At 38.9% G+C, this 20,048-nt stretch overlaps 1 protein-coding gene across 2 annotated transcripts in view; it reads left to right on the top strand.

The window, feature by feature from the left end:
* The first annotated feature begins 4 nt into the window (after positions 1 to 4).
* Positions 5 to 20,048, top strand: part of shroom2a (shroom family member 2a) — a 31,137-nt gene continuing 11,093 nt past the window's right edge. Inside the window, exons 1-4 of one of the 2 annotated variants that reach the window (XM_046392562.1) lie at positions 5 to 577; positions 1,944 to 2,154; positions 9,911 to 10,059; positions 19,297 to 19,419. In XM_046392562.1, the coding sequence (XP_046248518.1) occupies positions 1,948 to 2,154; positions 9,911 to 10,059; positions 19,297 to 19,419 (479 nt within the window). In that variant the 5' untranslated portion in view covers positions 5 to 577; positions 1,944 to 1,947. Of the gene's footprint in view, positions 578 to 1,943; positions 2,155 to 3,194; positions 4,212 to 9,910; positions 10,060 to 19,296; positions 19,420 to 20,048 lie in introns of those variants that run through there. The other variant, XM_046392563.1, reaches the window with a different exon arrangement.

Genomic DNA, 20,048 nt, shown 5'->3' on the forward strand with positions numbered 1-20,048 from the left:
TACAGGTTGTCATGGAAACGTACGCGCTCCACTAGAAATTCAGAAATTGTCTTTAGTGAACTTACCTAAGTTACTCGCTGAACAGAGATTTGGTGCAGTAAGTTATGACTCAGTGTCGACGAGGTATTGCTAAGGTGTCTCCCTGGGGTTAAAATATATACCTCTAAGCGTTAATTGGAACAATGTTTTTTTTAGAGTGAAATCTTACCTGAGTTGCTGGCTGACGGTAGATGGCACGCTTGTGCTGTATTTTCCTACACTTGTTATCCCCGTTGTCCATGGATGGAGCTAGGTTAGCTTAGCTAATTTAAACTCTCTGGAGTGTGTGAGTGTGTCGTTCTCGGTTTGTGTCATGAAGTAGGATACGGGCCGAAGTGCTGCGTTTCAAACAGTGAAACTCTCAGCTTACTGTCCGGAACCATTCGTCCAACTGGCGACTTCTTCTAATAATTGATTATTTTGAAGACAAAACGGTTACAAAAGATGAAGTATGTATAACGTAAACCTGGGATATAGCTGCGTGCCACTCCGACGAAGCTTTCCTGTTCACCGGTTTATCCAGAAGTTGAATTCCCAGGTAAGGTTAGCCGTTCAAGTTTAGTTTTATATCTGAAAGCTTTGAACTTCACGGAGTCGAGTAGTCCATTTCACGATAAAGTGCTTGTTTCAGCCAAAGATGCAGTCACCTATTGAACATAGCGAGTCTGGGTAACTCAATTTTGCTTATTTGTTGATACAAGCGAAGATGGTTTCCATTGTGCCATTCGACAATGTTAGTGTCTTTAATTCTCTCACACATAAGAGCATTACGTTTAAGTCAGTCTGCCTGGAGTATGACAGCAGGTGTTTACGCAGCGTTACAGCGTTATTTCCTAAATTAATGGCACATAAATTTATTTGTATGCTATATAGACGGACGCAAAACGGCTTATGACCGGATAGGTTTCTGTTCAGTTACTAACCAGCACATGTGTAATTTCAGTCTCGGCCAGTCCAGGCATTATAGCCATGAAAGTCGGAAAACTATGGAAAGGTCACATGTTAGATGTAACATCTTGCAAGTTTTGCTTTGGGCTTTTATGATGCCATTGGAAATCTAAAAATTAAGTGGAATACCGAAAACCTCCCAAATAATGCTGAATAGTTAGGATGACGGACATCAGTGTTTACATAATATTCGATAGATAATGTTACAAATATTTAAAATGTATTTTATGAACAAACAAACAATGAATTCTTCACTTATTTTTCTTAAAGGCTGACTGTCAAGAAGCAGATTTAAATATTACTACTATACCAATGAAATGACATCCCAAATTTAGATTCTTGCCAGAATAAAGATACATTCAGTTATTCTGTTAATGTGATATTGTGAATTAATTTTTTGTACTCATGTAAAACTTTCAAGGAGCATCATTTCATTCACCAAAATAGATTAAAATGATACAGCAATCTATCATCTATTGCAATATTGGCTAATAATGGCACATTTTGTCTAAAGCAGATGTCCCAAAAAATTGAAATACAATACATACAATACATAAAAATACATTGTCCAAAACAAGATCAGCTGTAAAAAGAATTAAAACAAAATTAATTGCTCTTAAAATGATTTTTTTTTAGCTTCAGTAGCCACTGACAAATGCACAGTTGGCTTTATTCATAAGTTTATATTGTAAAACAGTCAGTAATTTTTTCAGGTCACTGTCAGGTTCAGGAAAGCTTAGAAGATCAGCAGTATAACATGTGGCCAGACCGTGCTGAGCTGTGAAAGTGATCAGTAAAATCTTAATCACATCTAGAATTGACTGTTAAGTGGAGTAATGCTGCTGAAATGAGGGTAATGTTGTATCGCACCATTAATGTATATTTACTGCTTATTGTTTTGTGTCTGGATATGTTTTCATACTGTCTTTTTTGTTCATTTACTTTTATATATACAGTACCATGGATACTGAGGGATATTACAATGATCCACACTATACCGAGGCAGAGAGCCTTTGGCATGGTACGCAGAAATCAGGAGATATGGGTCCGAGGAGCAGTGATGGTGAGGGCTGGAAGCTGGTGGATGTATTTCTTTCAGGAGGAGCACCATGGGGATTTACACTCAGAGGTGGACTGGAGCATCGAGAACCTTTGCTTATAACCAAGGTAAATATTCCTAAAAAAAAAAAAAAAAAAAAAAACTTGGGTAAAAAAACAGATGAGAATTGAGGTTGCTTGAGCCAGTTTGCTGGGTGGAGTGCAGGAGTGTAGCTGCAGTTTTGAGCTATGTCCAAATGGTATCATTTATCATTTCAACTTAAATTGTAAATTGTCAGTGGCAAACAAAGTATTAGTGTCCCTACAAAAAGTTTAAATGTATAATAATTCTCTCATTCTGGCATATGATGTTAATATAGCTGAATTTTTGAATAAAAAATAGTGTGTAAAAGCTGCTTTTTCTGCTCAAAAATAGCTTGTTTCTCTATGCCTGGATTTGAAAGTTTGTTTCAGCTGAATTCTCTCGCTCTTCCCAAATTGTGACGAAAAAGACAAGACTTCGAGGTTTATTGCGTATGTTCGGTGATGTTCCTGCACAGACATGCAAAATAGAGAGCTTTTAATAGTAGAGCTACCAGGTGAGCTATAGGTGGCACAACCATACACACAGCAACTCTGTCAGAGGGACATAAATGTGCTTCTAATGATTGTGAAAGCTCCTGCAGACTTCCTGTTTTTCCAGCACAGATGGGAAATCTGACAGCTTCTCATGGCTGTTAGTTCAAACTCCCAGGTCTGTGTTGCTGTCCATACTATACTGAACTGTGGCCAGTGTTGCCCCCTGACCTTCCACATCATACACTACTTAGCCATGAGACAACACCTCCTTCAGTTTTCGCTCCCTCACTCCTGTCTTGCATTTTTTAAACATGCTGAGAGGGAGGGTTCTTGTACACTTTCAAGTTTTGTATTTTGCTGTCTGTGTACAACTGCATCAGTATCAGTAGTTACAGTAAGTGTGCATTTGTTCCATCTACATTTGAGTTTTGTCATTCATGGTTCATAGAGGATGAATCCTAGTGACTATGATCACCTGAGTAAAAAGTTTGACCTGCTGGTGATATTGAGGAAATATGTCACCAGCAGGTCAAACTTTTTATTTAATCAGTTAAATATTCTAATTTATGGTAACATTTTTGAGTCAGGATGTTAAACATGCTTAACTTAACTGCTTAACATCTTAGAATTATCCTTATGAGCATGTTAGCGTCACTGTGTTTTAGTACAGCCTCAAAAAGCTGCTATAAGCGTTTAGTAAGTTATATGTTGAGGATTCAGTCATCCACTTGAGTTACAGAATGACTGTAACAATAAACAATATATTTATTGTTACTGGCATAGTTAGTGTTCTTGGTGTGGACAACCCTTTAGTCTGTTTTAGTGCTGTCACTCATGTTTGAAATTATGCATTTGGGCAAATAGCTACTATGGAGAGAGTGTTGCCCTCCTTTCAAGTGGGGTCTGTGTAGTCTTGCAACAGTCATGTGTAGTAAAAATCTGAGTTCTCTAAAGTCACAGCTTAAATGAAGTTACTTGAAAAAAATAAACATTCAACAGGACATGCACCGTAGCTTGTACTTCTTCTATGCCATGACTTTGTTAAATATGATATGAGCCTCAAAATGCATGTAGTGCCCATGAGAGGGAGAGCACGTTAATCATAGCACAGCCCAATCAGCTCTGAAATCACACTGTAACCTCACTTCTCTGTTGACTGTGTAATGATTTACTACAAAAGACCTTGCCAGTTAATTTGACATGGCAAAATATCAGCTCCTGTTTGTCAGGAACTGTGTCCATGCTTTTTGTTCGTAGTTTCTGTGTTGACCCAAAGGGGGTCCAAAGTTCAACTCACATGGATGAAACTCAGAATCTCAGGCACCACGCGGCTTTAAAGCGATACAGCTAGGATCACCTTCACCCCATTACTGTGGGTCTTACGGGAATCTAATTCAAATGACTAGAATTCTGGGCATTTTAAGTCTTTAAGCTGTAAGATTAAATAGCTTGGTCACATTGCTGTGTTGTGTGGGGTGAACCATTGCCCAGTTGGACTGCTGTTCGTTGGTTTGATATTGACAGAATATCATTGTTAATGTTTTGTCATTGAATGACACATCCTTACTCCAAGGATCAACAAAAAGTGGACCTGCTTGCATCTGATGGTGAGATGTCAGTTCTTTGGAACCTTTGAACAAGCCTTCACTCTATGTAAAAACAAGCCAGAGTCTTCCTGAAATGTTTAAGTAATGTCATAAAGTAAATTGGTCATGGACTAGACTTAACACAATCAAAATTTCAAAATGTCTTGAAATGTGTCAGAGTTTAGTTTGCTGTCATTTATCCCCAAGTGTGTGCTATTAGACCACCTGGAGTTTTGCTTTCACATATTTTTGTGCTGCCTTAAATTTCAGTTCAGACGGTAGCCTGTGGTACCAGGAGCAGGGAGGAATGTTGGAGCTTTGTTTGATTTTCTAAATGTAGTGAATTATCTGTGACAGCCTGAAGTCTGCTGGAATGGCATGATGGGATAAGTGAAGCCAGGATAAGTGATTTGTTCTCTTTTGGGGTGGCAGATTATAGCCATTGGTTTACAAAGATATGTTGGGGAATTAATGGTGTTGACTCGATAAAGTTGGTAGTAAACCTACTATTACCCTTACAACATGATAACACTACATTTTAGCATGTAGAAAGGTCTGCAGTGTGCCTACACACTGCTGTCTGCTTAATGCTGATCCTCTTTCTGTTGCATTTTTTTGGATGGTGATTTCTGTTGAAAATATTCTTGGCTGTTCTTGCATCCATAAGTGCGCTGTGTGATATTTCCTGTGAGTGCTGGTTTAAAATAACTTTGTGTCCTGCTTGAACAGGTAGAGCAACAGTAATGAAGGAGCTAAAACCTGTCATAATGATTGTTAAACTTGATGTGGATATATCTCAGAATGTTACTATTTTGTATTTAACAATGAAATATTTTATATTTTATTTACTCTGTTCTTCTGGGAAACACTATGAGAAAACATTATGAGTTGGACAGGTCAGGCTACAAAAATGTTAAAAACTGTTCATTGTCTCACTATGTATTACTAAACCATATGACACAGCTGCATCCATCTGGATTTTTTAATTGAGCTTCCTACAGTGACCTCTTCTTCATCCACGATTAGCTTTGTTTGTCAGACTACGCATCTTTTTAGTAATCATAAATGTCTACTTTCATTGACTTTTATTTTTACTTTTATTTCCTTTGTCACATATCATTATTATTTTCATGTCTTTCTGTTTGGTTTTGGTAGGCCTGCGAAACAAAGTGATGAAGATGGCCTTACAGTTTTCTCACCTATATGCATTCTTTCCAGTTGCTAAAATGAAAGATATTTCCCAGTCCTCCATTTGATGAGAGGTTTAGAGTATTGGTTAAAAAAAAAAATCCTGGATCTAATTAAAATTCTTCACATTCCACTCATAGCTCAGGTTATGCTCAAGGTCTTCATGGACTTAAAGTCCTTCGTCTCAATAAACTTATATAATCCTGTTTTAAGCAACACAGCTGGCCATGCAGCTCATACATATGTTTTCTCTGCCAGGATCAAATTTTATATGGATGAAAATATTATTTGCTCTTAAAGAACCAGTGCCAGACACACTGCAAAAATGTCTCTGTTCTTACACGCTGTGATAAAACACCTACAGGTAAACAGGTTTTACCAATTATTGAATCCAGAAATGTGGGCCTGATTTGACTTTTAGGATTGCTCAACCTTTGGAACGAAGATGATTAATAGGCAGTATGATTATGACTCTTGTGAGAGGAAAAAAGGTTTGAGATCCAGATAGTTTTGTATTTGTAGAAGACAGGATATTGGAAGTAGGGATGTGGAATGCTGGGGTTATTATTGATTGGGCAGAGGAGAAGAAATTGGTCAGTGTGTGCTCTTAGATGTAAATGCTGCATATTTACAAGATAAACATTGTTGCAAATATTCTTTAGCCTTACCTTAGTGTAAGGGCATTTTTACCATTTCACTGTCACATGTAATGACCGAAAAGCTATTGCCTTTTCTGTTACCCTTATTTGGATAATCAAATGTTTTCCTACAAAATTCTTTTTAACTTTGAAGAGTAGCCAAACATCTCAAATATTGCAAAAGGAAGTGTCATAAATACAAGGAGAAGAACTTTGCTGAAATAAAATACAGTCAAACATCAGCAAAATTCTGATTAAATCAGAGTTGACAGTACAAATTTGAGTAGGTATTACAAATACAAAAAAAATTCTAGTGTCTAGTCTAAAGCTAGGATGTAAAGGATGGTTCAGTGTACAAAAAGCAGAGCCAGTATAATGGGTCTTTGTTTGGCAGTATTTTGGGATATCTATGTAAAAAGAGCTAAAGTCAACATCCTTTTGGCACCATGGATATCTGGATGTAATTTCATTGCATCTATTCAAGTTGTCGAAAATGTTGAAACAAATGGAATAGTTGGATGGATATGCCCACAATGCTGGCATGACTAGAAGCATAGTACAAAGAGTTAATTTCACCTCTCGGGAATGATGCTGAAATGTCCATCTATGGAGTGGACTAACGTGGTTATTTTCTTGCCACAACCAGATGTAGTGATTTAGAGCAAGAAGCTCTTCAAAAAGCACAAATGCTTAAAACATCTGTTTAACTTACAGAGACAGATTAAACTAAAAAAGAACTGCAAAGGTCAGATTTGGGTGAGTTTGTTTATGTGGTTTCTGGTGTCCTGTCAAACAGCAATGAACATTGTCAATGATGTGTGCAGGCCATGCCTGAAACAAGAGGTCTGAGTTCAGTGCCCCTGTCAGCACGCTGCACAGGACATCTGTCAGCAGAAAAGACACATTCCTCAACCTCATCGCCACCACATCCTTCCCTTCATGTTCCACAGAGAAGACATGAGGCTATTTTTGAGGATACTCGGGCATCCAGGATGGCTGCAGTTTGACTGATTATAGCCTGGAGGAAGATGGTAAACAAAGGACATGGTAGGCCTCATGCTGATTGGGCTGCCATCATGAAAAATGTTTGGAAAAGCAGTATGAATCTCCCGTCTTGATGCTGTGGGAACACTTGCCCTCATCTTTTGTTTTTATTTACATTTTTGCTGCTGATCTCCAGACATCATTTGTTTGTATGTACAACAGTAGAAGATAATCAGTACTGCACTGTTTCTTTACTGTGCTTTGTCTTGGTTTCACTTTTCAGTTTAATGTATATTGTCTCCTCTGTTCTCTCAAACTGCTGTTGACTTTCTCTGATTCTTTGGAGCTACAGTTCACCATTCCTGTCTGCTTAGTGTAATTTACTTACATGCTGTCCTTTTTGCATAATTTCTTCAGGCAAAAACATTTACAAGATTTTACACAGCAGCCTGATCTTATCCCAAACACTGTATGATGGAATATATTTTGGAATGTGTCATTCATATTTGCTAAAGCTTTGCAACCTTTAGGCAGCTATAGTTGAGAATAATCACTCAAACAGAGTAACAAGTTAAATCTTAGCTACCGGTAATCACTTAGTATTTTAAAATTGTAAATGTGCTTAAATGGCTCAGAGTGTAAAATTGTCCCCAGTGCTTAAAGGACGACAAATTCCTTGAAAAAACCAAAACCACCAATTAATACAAGCTCTAGTTGTGTAGCCAGACCCTGTATATCTCTTTCCTCTGTAGAGAAGTAGTAGTAGTAGTAGTATTAGAACTCCTCTGTTGTCCAAGAACTATAAGAACGGATCAGTGAGCCACATCATTGCAATGGATGACACTTTCCTTACCATGAACATAAGTCAATAAATCAAGCCAAGTCGACATGCATCCCACATGCACCAAATGTGTATTCATCCACAGCTCAAAATAGTCCCCAGTAAATAGTATTGTAGGTATTGAGAGCAGGAAAAACAGAATATCGCCTTATTTATTCTGTAACACAGTTTACGACCTGGCTTCCAGCACCTCTATCTAAGACCTTGCCTTACTCTTGCTTAGCCCACCACCACTAATTTTCTTTATTTGGAAGATAACCGGTTTGCCTAAATGTGATGTCTATTTGGTGCTTGTGTGTTTCAGTTAAACATGGTAAAACTAGTGTTATCTAGTTAGAATGATCTTCCAATTTCAGAAGTGTTACATATTAAACATTTCAACGTACTGTAAATGCACCAGTCAGTGATTCAGTTTCTCTACAAGATGCATTACCATATTAGGAACAGCTCAGGAATCTAGCCAGGCTTCATAAAAATCCTCAGTCCACCCTGCCTTAACCTTGCCTTATAATTGGTATTCTAGAAAAATGAAAGGGATCTTTTGATGGGGCTATCTGGGCTCTGGTTTCTGTGCTGAGGAGAAAGGCCATATAACACGTAATGGTCTGTAAATGTACACATTCCTCTGTAGTTGAGTCATATAGCCCCCTCTCACAGGTTGAGTGGAGAACTGATAATCAGCTGCAGAGCTTGGCTTTTGTGTGTTAATGTGCCAACCTCCAAGCAAGTTCTCGCTGCTTTTCTTTCCACACGGAGTCATGCTGTCTCACTGATTTTAATCTAACTTTCTGTGTAGTGTGAGGAGAGCACTGACCTTATTACTTGGCATATCTGACACTTCAGAAACCTGGACTGGTGCTGTGATTCTGTCACGTTAGTGTCTTGTATTTGGTGGGTCTTCTCTGGGGGTAGACCAACACTAGGAGTTGCTGACTTCAGTGCACTGCATCCACTATACTTCCCTTTGACAGATGTGTTATTCCAGGTGTCTGCCCTCAAACACACACAATACGGTTTGTTTTTAGATCATGCCACTGGCTCGGACAGAAGCTTTTTGAAGTATTTTTATAGCCTTTGATCCTTTTCTTTCCTGCTGTTAACACTGGTAAATAGTACGTTTCTTCAGTCATTGTTAGCCTGTAAAACATATCAAGAATGTCAAAAGGGACTGGTGTCCTTTCGGAGTATTTCTTTCACATATCTCTGAAGTGTGTTTCCTTTACAGTTATGCTGCCCTTCATTTTAATAATTCTGCTGCTGTAAGGACTCGAATCATAAGTGCAAGTTATAGTTTATTAGAAATGCTCCAATACCAAAACACAGACACATCAAAAACACAGTACAAACATAATGCTATAATCTGACATTAGAACAATCTGCACCGAAGTAGGCTTTAAAATCTACTGTAAGCATCCAGGTTATGCAGTTTATGTTTATGAAGTACTGAGAAGCAGTAAGTAGCACCAAGGTTAGATAAATACAAATAGTTAGAACTATGTGTATTAAAGGTGCAATTCATGACCGGTGTGCAGCACTTGTTGTGCCCCCAATGTCTCATTATGGTAGCCTCCACATTCCAATGGCAGAAGTTTAGAAAGACAGTTTGGTGTCCTCTAGATCCCTCTGAATCCCCTCACATATCCCATAGATTGCAAAGTCATTTTCATCTCTGGGCTTTTTTGGACAAATAAACTGCACTGCAGCTAACAGCTGTGAAATAAATAACTGATGTCAGTATAAACCAAGAATTTATCTAAACTTTGTGCTCCGTACAAATTAGAATGCTGGTATTAGCTCCTGCTGCAACCCACTCAGTTGTCTTCTTTCTTTGTAGCATGTTCTGTCTTAAGTCTGCTCTTCTTTAGTGCTTCCCAAGTTTGATTCAGAGGCCCACTATATTATTATTATGGCATAGGACTGACAGCCATAGCCACAGTGTCCTGTATCATGGTTACTCTTGCTAACTAGCTAGCTTGCAAGCAGTAGGCCGGCTTCCTGAAATGTATGTTGGTATCTCTGTGAAAGAGTGTTTAATGCATAGTTTTCCATCTGCTGTGTTTATGTTTCAGGTTGAGGAGGGCAGCAAGGCAGCAGCTGTGAGTCTCCAGGTGGGAGACGAGCTTGTCAACATCAATGAAATTCCCCTGAGTGGCTACAGACAGGAGGCTATCTGTCTTGTGAAAGGCTCCCACAAGACCCTCAGCCTGGTGGTGAAAAGGTAGGTAACCAGTCCCTGGCGGTCCCCTCCCGTGCCCTTTCCTCCCACATCTGCAGCTGTCACAAGTGCACCACTCCCTCACCCTAACAGGTCACCATGGTTACATTTGAAACACACCAAGGTGACGGAGGAGAGGAGAGAGAGGATCATGGCCCTTACTGCTGTTTGGCTGTATAGTCTGTCTGTAGGCTGGCCTGCACTTTCTGGGACTTGTGAGCTGTCGCTGTTGAGTTCTTGATAGCTGGATGGGCCTGTTTCACCAGCTTGTACTGGGTTGCAGTCAAAAGCAGTTCATAGTTTGCGACGCAGCTTGAAGGAAGGAAGATGTTATAGGTGACGTCATTTACTTTGTTTGATCAGTAGGAAGGACAAACAAGGGGAAGTTCAATGCAAATGATGCTGTTTGGCAGGCAATTTTTTCGTATCAATCAGTCGGTTACATGCCCTCTGTGATAAAGTGTTTGTAGTTTGCATTGTTTTCTTGGCAGCACTTACACCACACAAGTCAGTCTTTCTTATTGACCAAAGAATACACTGTTGATGAACAGTAAGCCCACAATAAATGGTTACATTTGCTCTTTTTGTCATAAGCCAGGCCCTGTGACCTACTGACTCCAACGTATTGTTTAGTATTCATATCTTGTTTAACTGATGAATCATTTGTCCCGGAGGCCTTCTTATAAATGGCCTTGTGGTGTGTGAAACACTGGTCCCATTGTCTCTCTTTCTGTATTGTATCATATCATAACGTAATCCCTGAACAAATCCTACCGTACAAGGAAGTCCGCTCACCATTTATCTCTCCACAAGGACGTGGCTGTGGGTCTCACTCATTGTGTTTTATTCTCAATAGACTTGTCTGTTACAGTATCTGGAAGAAAGATGAATCACTGTCTATAACAACTGAGTCTATTTGATTACTTGTGTTATTGTCAGACAACTTAAAGGCCCTGAAACCATATCTTCTCAAACAACTTCTTACTATTGGCAGTGGAATCCAACATAAACAACAATTTGTGCTAGGTTTGGTCACTACACATGTGAGATTTCTGTGTTTCATTTTGTGTCACTGCCTTTTTCACAGGAATCAAGTGGGCTGGGCTTAGCTGGAAAAAATGCCGCTAACCTCTGTGCACTATTGGCTTAGCCACTGTCAATCAAATGTGATCAAACCACACTTATAAAGACCTGATTAGGCTGACTGGCATTTTTTTGTGTCAACCTCTTACTTTCTTTAAAATCTGAGTGATGAGGAGAAAGTAATGAAGCTGTAGAGGACTGTTTACCACATCGGCGAGGGAGATGCAGGTGGAGAAAGAAAAAATACATGAATAAATTAGATGTTGACCTCAAACCACACATTTTTAACAAATACATACCTACTATGATATTACTCTGCATGTCAAGTACGGCTTTAAATGATGAATGGTGTTAGTTAATCACCCGAATCCCATTCAGCTGGATGCATTTATGGAAATGTCAGGATTCAGAACGACTCATCACAAATCTTGTCATGGATTAAAAGAAAACAGAGGGAGATCGATATATTGCTGTGTCTTCCGTTCACAAGCACAGAAGTCACTTTTCCAGTTTGAATTGTTAATATTTCTTAAATGTTTCATGTCTGTTACCTGCTGTAGATTTCATTTTTAAGTTAACTAATATAATGTAATACGCCTACCAGCGTGCGGACAGTTGTCATTTTATTTGTTTCCAATAATTTGTCCATCCCATTTATATTACTAAGAGTGGGGTATGTACAGTATAACGCAATACAGGTTAACAGCACCGTAAACTGCAGCCTAAAACGGTTTTAATGAAAACTGACCACTCTAACCTCTATGGAGGTAGGATTTATTGCAGGCCAAGATAAAAATGAAACAATAAATCAACCTAAATTGGACCAAAAAGCAGTACCAATAATATAAAAAAAAATCAGAAGTGTCTTGTATCATGGTTAATCATTTGCTTGCTAGCAACTTATATTAAGCTTATACACAGCAAATACAACACAGAAACACACAGATACACTCAGCAACAGATATAGACAATAGATAGTCATCATGTCTACATTCATACATATTATCTAACAGCAGTGTCAGTGAGGGCGGTTACATCGGGGCTGCTATGGCAGGAAACTCTTCTCCACTTTGAAGTCTCCAGCCCGAGACGTGTAGATAGAGAAACAGAGGGAAAAAGTAAGTAAATACTGGATAGATTAAACCACAGAACAGCAGGAAGCATAACTAAAGGATCTGGACATTGTCATTTCAGTGTGTTTGTAGTTGTAAATGGAGAAAGACATTTCCTTACAAAAACAAGTCCTATTGTTCATTTTGCATTTTACACAGACCTTTAGTCCCATGGGACTCTTTCTTCCTTCTGTTTGTCTGTGTTGAAGAATTTAGTTTGTTCTGACTGTTTTCAGTAGCTTCTCAGGCATTTATATTCTAGGACCACAAGTCTATGTAGACTTAATATAAAGTGATAGTTGTGCAATACAGAACCCCAAACTTCAACTGCTGTTCCATTTCTTGTTATCACACTGCAGTCTGTGTGTTGAGTAGAAAACTGGTGTCATGGTTTGGAAATGTTTTTCTTTGTGGAATTACACATCCATAACTGTATCCATACAGAGCCCTTGTGTTTGACTGTGGTTTAATTTGTGTCTGAGCATGTAAGTTGTCAGCCATGAAAAACCTTTCTTTTATCTCAGGGATAATATGGGATAGTTGAACGAGGATCAGGAAGCTGTCAGAACCTGCTCCTGTGTATAGGTGTGGCCTCTTTACAGACAGCACAAGGGAGGAGCTTGATTTTTTTTGCATGCATGCATGCATGCAGTGACTAATGTGAGATTGTTGGTGTAATGTCATTCAGGAGAAGGTAAGCGGTGAGGCTAGTCACACACCATATAGAGAACAGATAGGTGTGGTTATCTGTGGGAAAGCATCTCGTCTTCTTTGCACATGCCTCAACAAAACTACTGCACGCTCTGTTTCTCCACCTCTGTCTGTCCAAATGAGGATATCTTTCAAGTTTAAAGATCTTTTACATTTTGAATCACTTCATCAAACTCATTGGAAACTGTTCCATATGAAAAACAAACTAGGGTTTGAGCTGAAGTAAAACTACACATTTTGTGCAAAATGTGTTCAACACTTGCCAACACTAACTACTGCATAGACTCAAACACTGTAATTGTCCCACATCAGCAAATTGTATTTTCATGCGTTCCAGCTCTCTATTGTTGCCACTGTAAAATCCAAATGCTGTAATTTAGGTAAATGTAGCAGTTTCTTTTTTAAAGTTGGCTTCTAGTTTGTAAAATAAGCTGTATGTGAACAGCCCTTATCTTGAAAACAGTTTTACTGAGATCAAGAAAGGTAAACAGTACACACAACATGTATTTTGATGACTGGAATTCATAGAAACACAGATAATTAGATATACAAGCAGCTCTCCCATGTTGCCTAAAGTTTGGATATCACAGAGTTATTCTTTTGTGCCACAAGATGCTCACATTATTGTCAACCTCGCTAGTTTAACGCAAACAGGATTTTATTTAGTATATGGACCCCCATTGTCTGGTTTGCTTTCCTTTTCATTTCTTTGTGGCATTTGCAGTACAGTCAACTAACAGCACAGTGAATCATTAAACTTTACAGCATGAGGCTTGAAGTACAGTATGTTGTGGTATTTGGTTTCCCCCTTCTGGCATTGTTACAGAAGTACCACAGTTACTAACATACTCCTGTAGCAGAAGGCAGCTGCTTCTGTGTCTTTTACTTGATGTGGCACCAAAATACTGTTTCCAGTACCATAATTGATCTACAGAACGTGACTATTTTAGACAAGTTAGGTCTGCTCAGAGATTTGGTCCACAATCCAATTATACCTGTAAAAGCTTATTGGCCTGACTTAGAGTGTAAGCATTCAGTAGGGGTTGCAGTGCAGTGGCTTACGTTCTCTGGTTTTTGTATTTCTACATAAGCCTACATAGTATGTTTGGAATGGTGGGCTCAAAATTCTTGTCGTAAGTAGATTTCTTAAAATTTTTTGAGTCTCAGCTGAGAAAATAATTGCTTAGAGATTTCATTGTAGCCCTGTCCTAACTGTACCCCTCAGTTTCTTTTTGGTTTGTTCCTTGCCAAGACAAGTTGACAGGGAGTCACTGACGTAGAAGTCACTTACGTATGCATGGCTTGTGAATCTCTAGGAAAAAAATTGATTGAATTGATTTTTGCATTTTCATTACTGGACAAAACATAAATAGCAATAATATTTTGCTAATTGGGTCAGACCTTATGTATGTTTTTTGTTCCCCAGTATCCCCAGTTCAGTGCTAAAAAGCATTGTAACATCAGTCTTTTACAGTCATTTTCAGTGGCAAAACTCTTATGATAGCCTTGTGCTCTGGTGTCTTTCACACTTAAGTTATGGTACTGTTACAACAGACAATAGGGAGGTCCCACTGCCTGCTGTAAGGAAAAGTTTTTGGTGAATTTATATCAGCACTCTGAGACTTTGATTGCCCATGAATGCTAATAATGGACAGTGTTTGAGACACAGGACATGTACAACATAGTGATGGTGTTCGGACCCTCAGACTAAAGGTTTCCAGGTGTTTGTGGACTGTGGGTCAGTGCAGACAGCCAGTGACTTGACAGCTGGTATGTTATTCAGCCCAGGAATGTGCCGCTCATGGTTCACCTCTTTTACCCGAAACATGACTGGTTCGATTGTGGTGTCTGCTGAAGAGAGCCTTTGTGAGACCCTCAGGGACCAAATGGAATCCACTGGCTCACCTGCAACATACAGGTTGGGTGCATAAAAACTCACCTCAGCATTTATCTGCCCTGTACTGTACATGATGCTGCACTTCATTTAGGCACTTGTAACAAGAAATGCATTCACCTGTCCATGCCACACATTGTATGTCTTATTGTCACGTTTTTACTGAAAAATCTTACTCCTTGGTCCAGCTATTATAACTTAAATAGTTATTATATTATAATATATAATATAATGATTGGAACTGTAGTTTCTAGGAGAATGCATAGGGGCTCTTAATAAAGTCTCCTCTCTCATTAAGCAGAAAGGTGTTGCAGACAACTTTAGTTACTGTTATTGTTCATTGGCCTGAAATTTTTAAATTTTATTGCTTCATGGTCCATTTAATTCAAACTTCCCAGCAGTTGGTACTCCTATGTGATAATTTACTGATAATTTACTGTGGTAGCTTTTTGTTATGAAAGCCACTGGATAATGTGAGAATCCAGCCTGCTCTGTAAAATGCAAGGCACCTGGCTTTAGCTCTGTTGACAGGAAATACCATATAAAATCACATTTGAAAAAAAAAGTTTTCTTTTTTTATATACATTTATATATTAGGTTCACCAAATACAAAGCATCTGCCTGCAAGAGGCGCCATGGCCTGTTAACATTGTCACTTTCTTAACTTTTTACCAAAGGACAGAAGTTGAAACTTAAGCAGTTAGTTACCATTGGCACATTTACACAAACGCTGATTCATGTGCATATGTTTAATAAGTGGCCATGGGTTAGGCTAACCTTTTTTAAAATAAAAAAGGAAAGTCACACAGCATTTTCTTGTCTCAGTGTATTGTTCAATGACAATCTAATCTAATCTGATCTCTAAATACAGTATAAATATTATATGAGTAACAAATGAGTAACAAACACTAATGTGGCAGTCTAAGCCTAATGAGCACAAAGCTTACTTATTAGGTAATAATTCATGTTGTCTTTATTTGAAGTTCATGCATTCATTGAACTACAGCTAACACTGAAAATTAAACACCATCTGAAAAAATGAGTATGACAACATGTTCTGAATTCAGTAGTTTTGAAAACTAAGTTGTATTTGCCATGTGTTGCTGAGACCCTTGTCTGGGCAGTTCCGACGCTCGTTTCCCGAGGCTTTCAAGAAACAGGGTGCCCTTCCACCCTAGAGAGCAACCTGTTGCCATAGTAATGGTAGAAATGCATGTCTGCTGCACAGGAGTAGAGATAGAAAGAGAAGGGTCCGGCATTTCATCCCACCATTAGCATATTAGCCCCTCAGAGCCAATGAGAAGAGGCAAGGTGCAGGAATACTCCAATGGGGCTGGCTATGACAATAGCCCTCCTCCTTCTCTTCCCCTCTTCCACCCCCTCTCAGGGGTAAAAACCCTGTAATCCTAAAGGAAATCTGCCCTGCGTTCAAACTAATTCTGCCTAGACAACTTTTTAGTCATGGCCATTCTGTGTTGAATATTATGTTTTTGTTTTTGAGTTGTACGTTAGTGTGTGTGTACAGGTAGTGGATCAGTGTTGTTGTGCGATGATGCTCAGACGTAAGCGGCCTTAATGTCTCTTTATTTTGGTTTGTCTTTGAAGTGTCTGTGGAATGTGGTGCCTGACCAGCACACGAGTGCAACTGCTCTCATTTCCATATTGTGCTCCAGTCTAATATGATTGTGTGGTTTTTTTGGCCCACACATTTCTTCTTTGTGTCCATTTTGATCTCCTTCATCCAGATTTTTGGTGAGTCAAGCTGAACATTATTTTATGTTTTAATCACTTTTTGTATTTAGTATTTTACACCATTGATTTTTATGTTTGAAGGCCATCATACCTGCTGCCTTTTGTCTTGTTTTGTGTCAGCGAATATCCTGGGGATGTATTGGAGCCTTCTGTGCTTGGTTTTATGACCTTAATACTCTGTTATTGTTCTGATTGTTCTTGTCTTATCATTCAGTATGAGATCATCCATCATTTAGGTTAAGCCATGATCAGCAAGACTCAGCATTACAAAACCGAATGCAAATTAATCTTTGAAGGAATAGGCTTATAGGTAAAACAAAATAATCTGTGAATATTTTCCTTAAGTATTGTTAATTAATTGGTGTGAGTTTGTCTGGAAGTTTAACAAGTTGCGTGTTTTGTTTTGTAGACGTATGTGAGCTGTTTATTTTTGAATGTGGACTGGTTGGTACCGGATACATTTGAAGTGAGATGGGGCTCAAACTGATCACTCAGAAAACAAGCTCTCCCCCTGCCCCCATTCCAGCCAACTGATTCACTTTCCTAGCATATCTGTGCTGGCCCAGCTGTAGCCCTGACGATAGGCCTAATAAAACCACCTTCATTTGCATACCAATAGAAGGCGCCATGTGTGGTTAGCCCCCAGTGCCCTAGAAACATGGACTGTGAGGAGACCAGGAAGACTGAGATCCATGTTGGCTTTTCTTTGTCGTCTAAATAGGACTTAGCTTAAATCCACAATTAATTTTGTGGAATTGTCCCACTTTATTGAGCTTAACCAGACCTCTGTCTCAATTGAAAATTTTCAACCCATAAAATTAGTGTAGCAAATGGCAAATGTTATTCATTTCACCCAGTAGTTTGTGTCAGGTCTCTTTCTGAAGGAAGCTGTTTTTGGACCCCTTGTCATCAGATCATTGAAGGTCTTTTGGCAAGGTGGCTGAAGGGCCAGGACCTCTTGACCTCAGGTCTTTGTAGGGCGAGTCTTGAGTCCAATGCAAGAAGACCAGTATGCCAATGTTTCTCAGTTCCCCCTCAGTAAAAATTGCAAATTGCAAATTTTGACAGATTTTAGAAGCTGATGAGGACGATCTTGCCAAAAGTCAAAGAGAGAAAAATAAAACTCATATTACACACAGGCCTGGATGAGTTCAAGAATGGAATTTGTTGTCCCAATTTATACACATAGAAAACAAATGAGACCACGTTTTTCCTGTAACATTCACCATTTTGAAAGCTGCATACATGCAGCTGCATTAATGTCATTACAGATAGACTAAGCATCTACCACAGTCTCCTATGCCTGTCAAATGAAGTTCTGAGCCCCATACAGGATAGAAAGGCTGTCTGGGAGACAGACGACAGCTTGGGTTGAGGGGTGATGTGGCTGATCTGATTGTGTAAGAGATTCTCTATTCTGTTAAGCCCCCTGCCCCATACTGGGCTTCTGTGCCTCCGGAGCCCATATGGCAAAGTCTGAGTGCAACCAACTCACCTCAGCTATGTACTGTTTAGATAATGTGCCTAATGAGAGATAAAACTGTATTTGTTTCACTCTAGTATTGTGCTTCTATATTGTAGGTCCCTTATACAATTTTCTTTCTCTGTCAGTTGTATCACAGAGTTGAAACTGTGTGACATCTGCATTGATCATGCATTCACTTAACCAGCAGAGGGTGCTATAAGACCATGTATTAGCAGACATTTACAGCTCTGCAGACTGTATATTACTGTCCTGTGAATCAGAACTCTGATTATTCAGTTGGGTCAGATTAGATTTAGAGAACCTTCGTCCCAGTAAGCTTTTGTGACACTGATCTCCTTAACACACTGAGTTTTCTGCAGTGGTATAGTGTGCATAAACTAAATGCCAGGTGGTCTTTGTCCTTTCTTCTACTGTGGGTCCACTCAATTGTTGGTGAACTCTTAGTGTGTTTGTTCCTTCCCCTGCTGCCCAGGAATATGAAAATGGATATTGTAAATCACAAAATGCCCTCAGAGAATGACGTGCATGTGGCAAGAAGCTTTCTTACGAAGATTTTGCGAAGTTCGATGAGGTACGGTCCTGTCTGTGGCTTCATCGTAATCAGTAGTATCTTTTGCCTTTGTTCCACTCCTCATGCCCATGATCATGTTAATCATTTGTCTAGTAATAACATCATCTTCATTCCTCTCATAGCAAGTCTCCCACCCCCATGGTTGGATTGTCTTGTGGTTCATGTCATTAGATGCATGATGTGCATCCTATTTGTGCCGCATGTAAAACAGTGTCTGTCCATAACATGTACACATGTGTCTTTATTGTTAAAGAAATGGAATCGTACTTCATTTACATGTCATTTTATGCTGATACATTCTGTTTACCTTTTCTTGACATGCAATTCAGAAAGAATCGCTTTAAAGGGTATGTTTTTTTATACATAATTGACAACTGTATAAAGTTTTTTATCAAACCAAGATGTTGAGAAAAAGCATCTAAAACATTTTCCACCGCCAAATATTGAAGTAAATCAGAATTGTTATAAATGACTGCCTTGCCACTGCCTGCAAAATAAGTCATCTGTACTTGTTGCAAAGTTGTAGTACTAGCTATCTCACTAGCTGTAGAGGACAGTGTGTGCAAGAACACATTTCCACAAGAATCTGGTCTATTCTATGTTTTTTACCCTCTCTTTTCTCTCTCTGTAGGCGGAATGAACCCATAAGCAGGCCTCACTCCTGGCACTCCACCAAGTTCAACGAAAGCCAATCAGAGACTGCTAAAACACAGTCTCCACCCATGCCAGTCTGGCACACCAGATATGATGCAAGGTAACTCTTGGATCTTGAAGTTGAAAATTGACATCTGAGTTGTCATTCTACAAGATAAACTTTGAAATATCACAGTTTATTTAATTGTGATAACAATACAGACTATGTAGCCCTGAAGAATATAGCCAGGCTTGAAATAGCCTAGAAAGTTCTCCATTTTGACACATAAAACATAATATTACATTAAAGATAGTTTTTTTTAGCACATGCCCCTTATCTGCAATGCTGCTAGCTATAACTGTGTTGCAGTATTTGCAATACGCAATACTGAAGTGCCACATGAATTCATTCGTCGGATCAGAATTGCCATCTACCTCATCGGTTTGTTCGTGTAGCATCCATCTTCCCATCAGCTTATGTGAAGTTTGGAAGCAGAAGTAAGAAGACATTAAATATTGCGATCTCTAAAAAAGTATATTGTGGATGCCTTCAAGATTGATCTTGATCTAAAATCATCAGATTTCCCACCCCTAATGAGATGTACACACTTTGAAATGATATCATGCATAAAAAATGATACAGGGTCTCTTTTACCCACCGATTATTGTAACTACGCATTGTGATTATTTCTGTTTTTGCCCAAAAAAAGGTTGATATTTGTTTTTATATTTGCTCCTTTGCTTTTACTA

The sequence above is a fragment of the Scatophagus argus genome, chromosome 6 (assembly GCF_020382885.2).
Source record: "Scatophagus argus isolate fScaArg1 chromosome 6, fScaArg1.pri, whole genome shotgun sequence".
NCBI lineage: Eukaryota > Metazoa > Chordata > Actinopteri > Scatophagidae > Scatophagus > Scatophagus argus.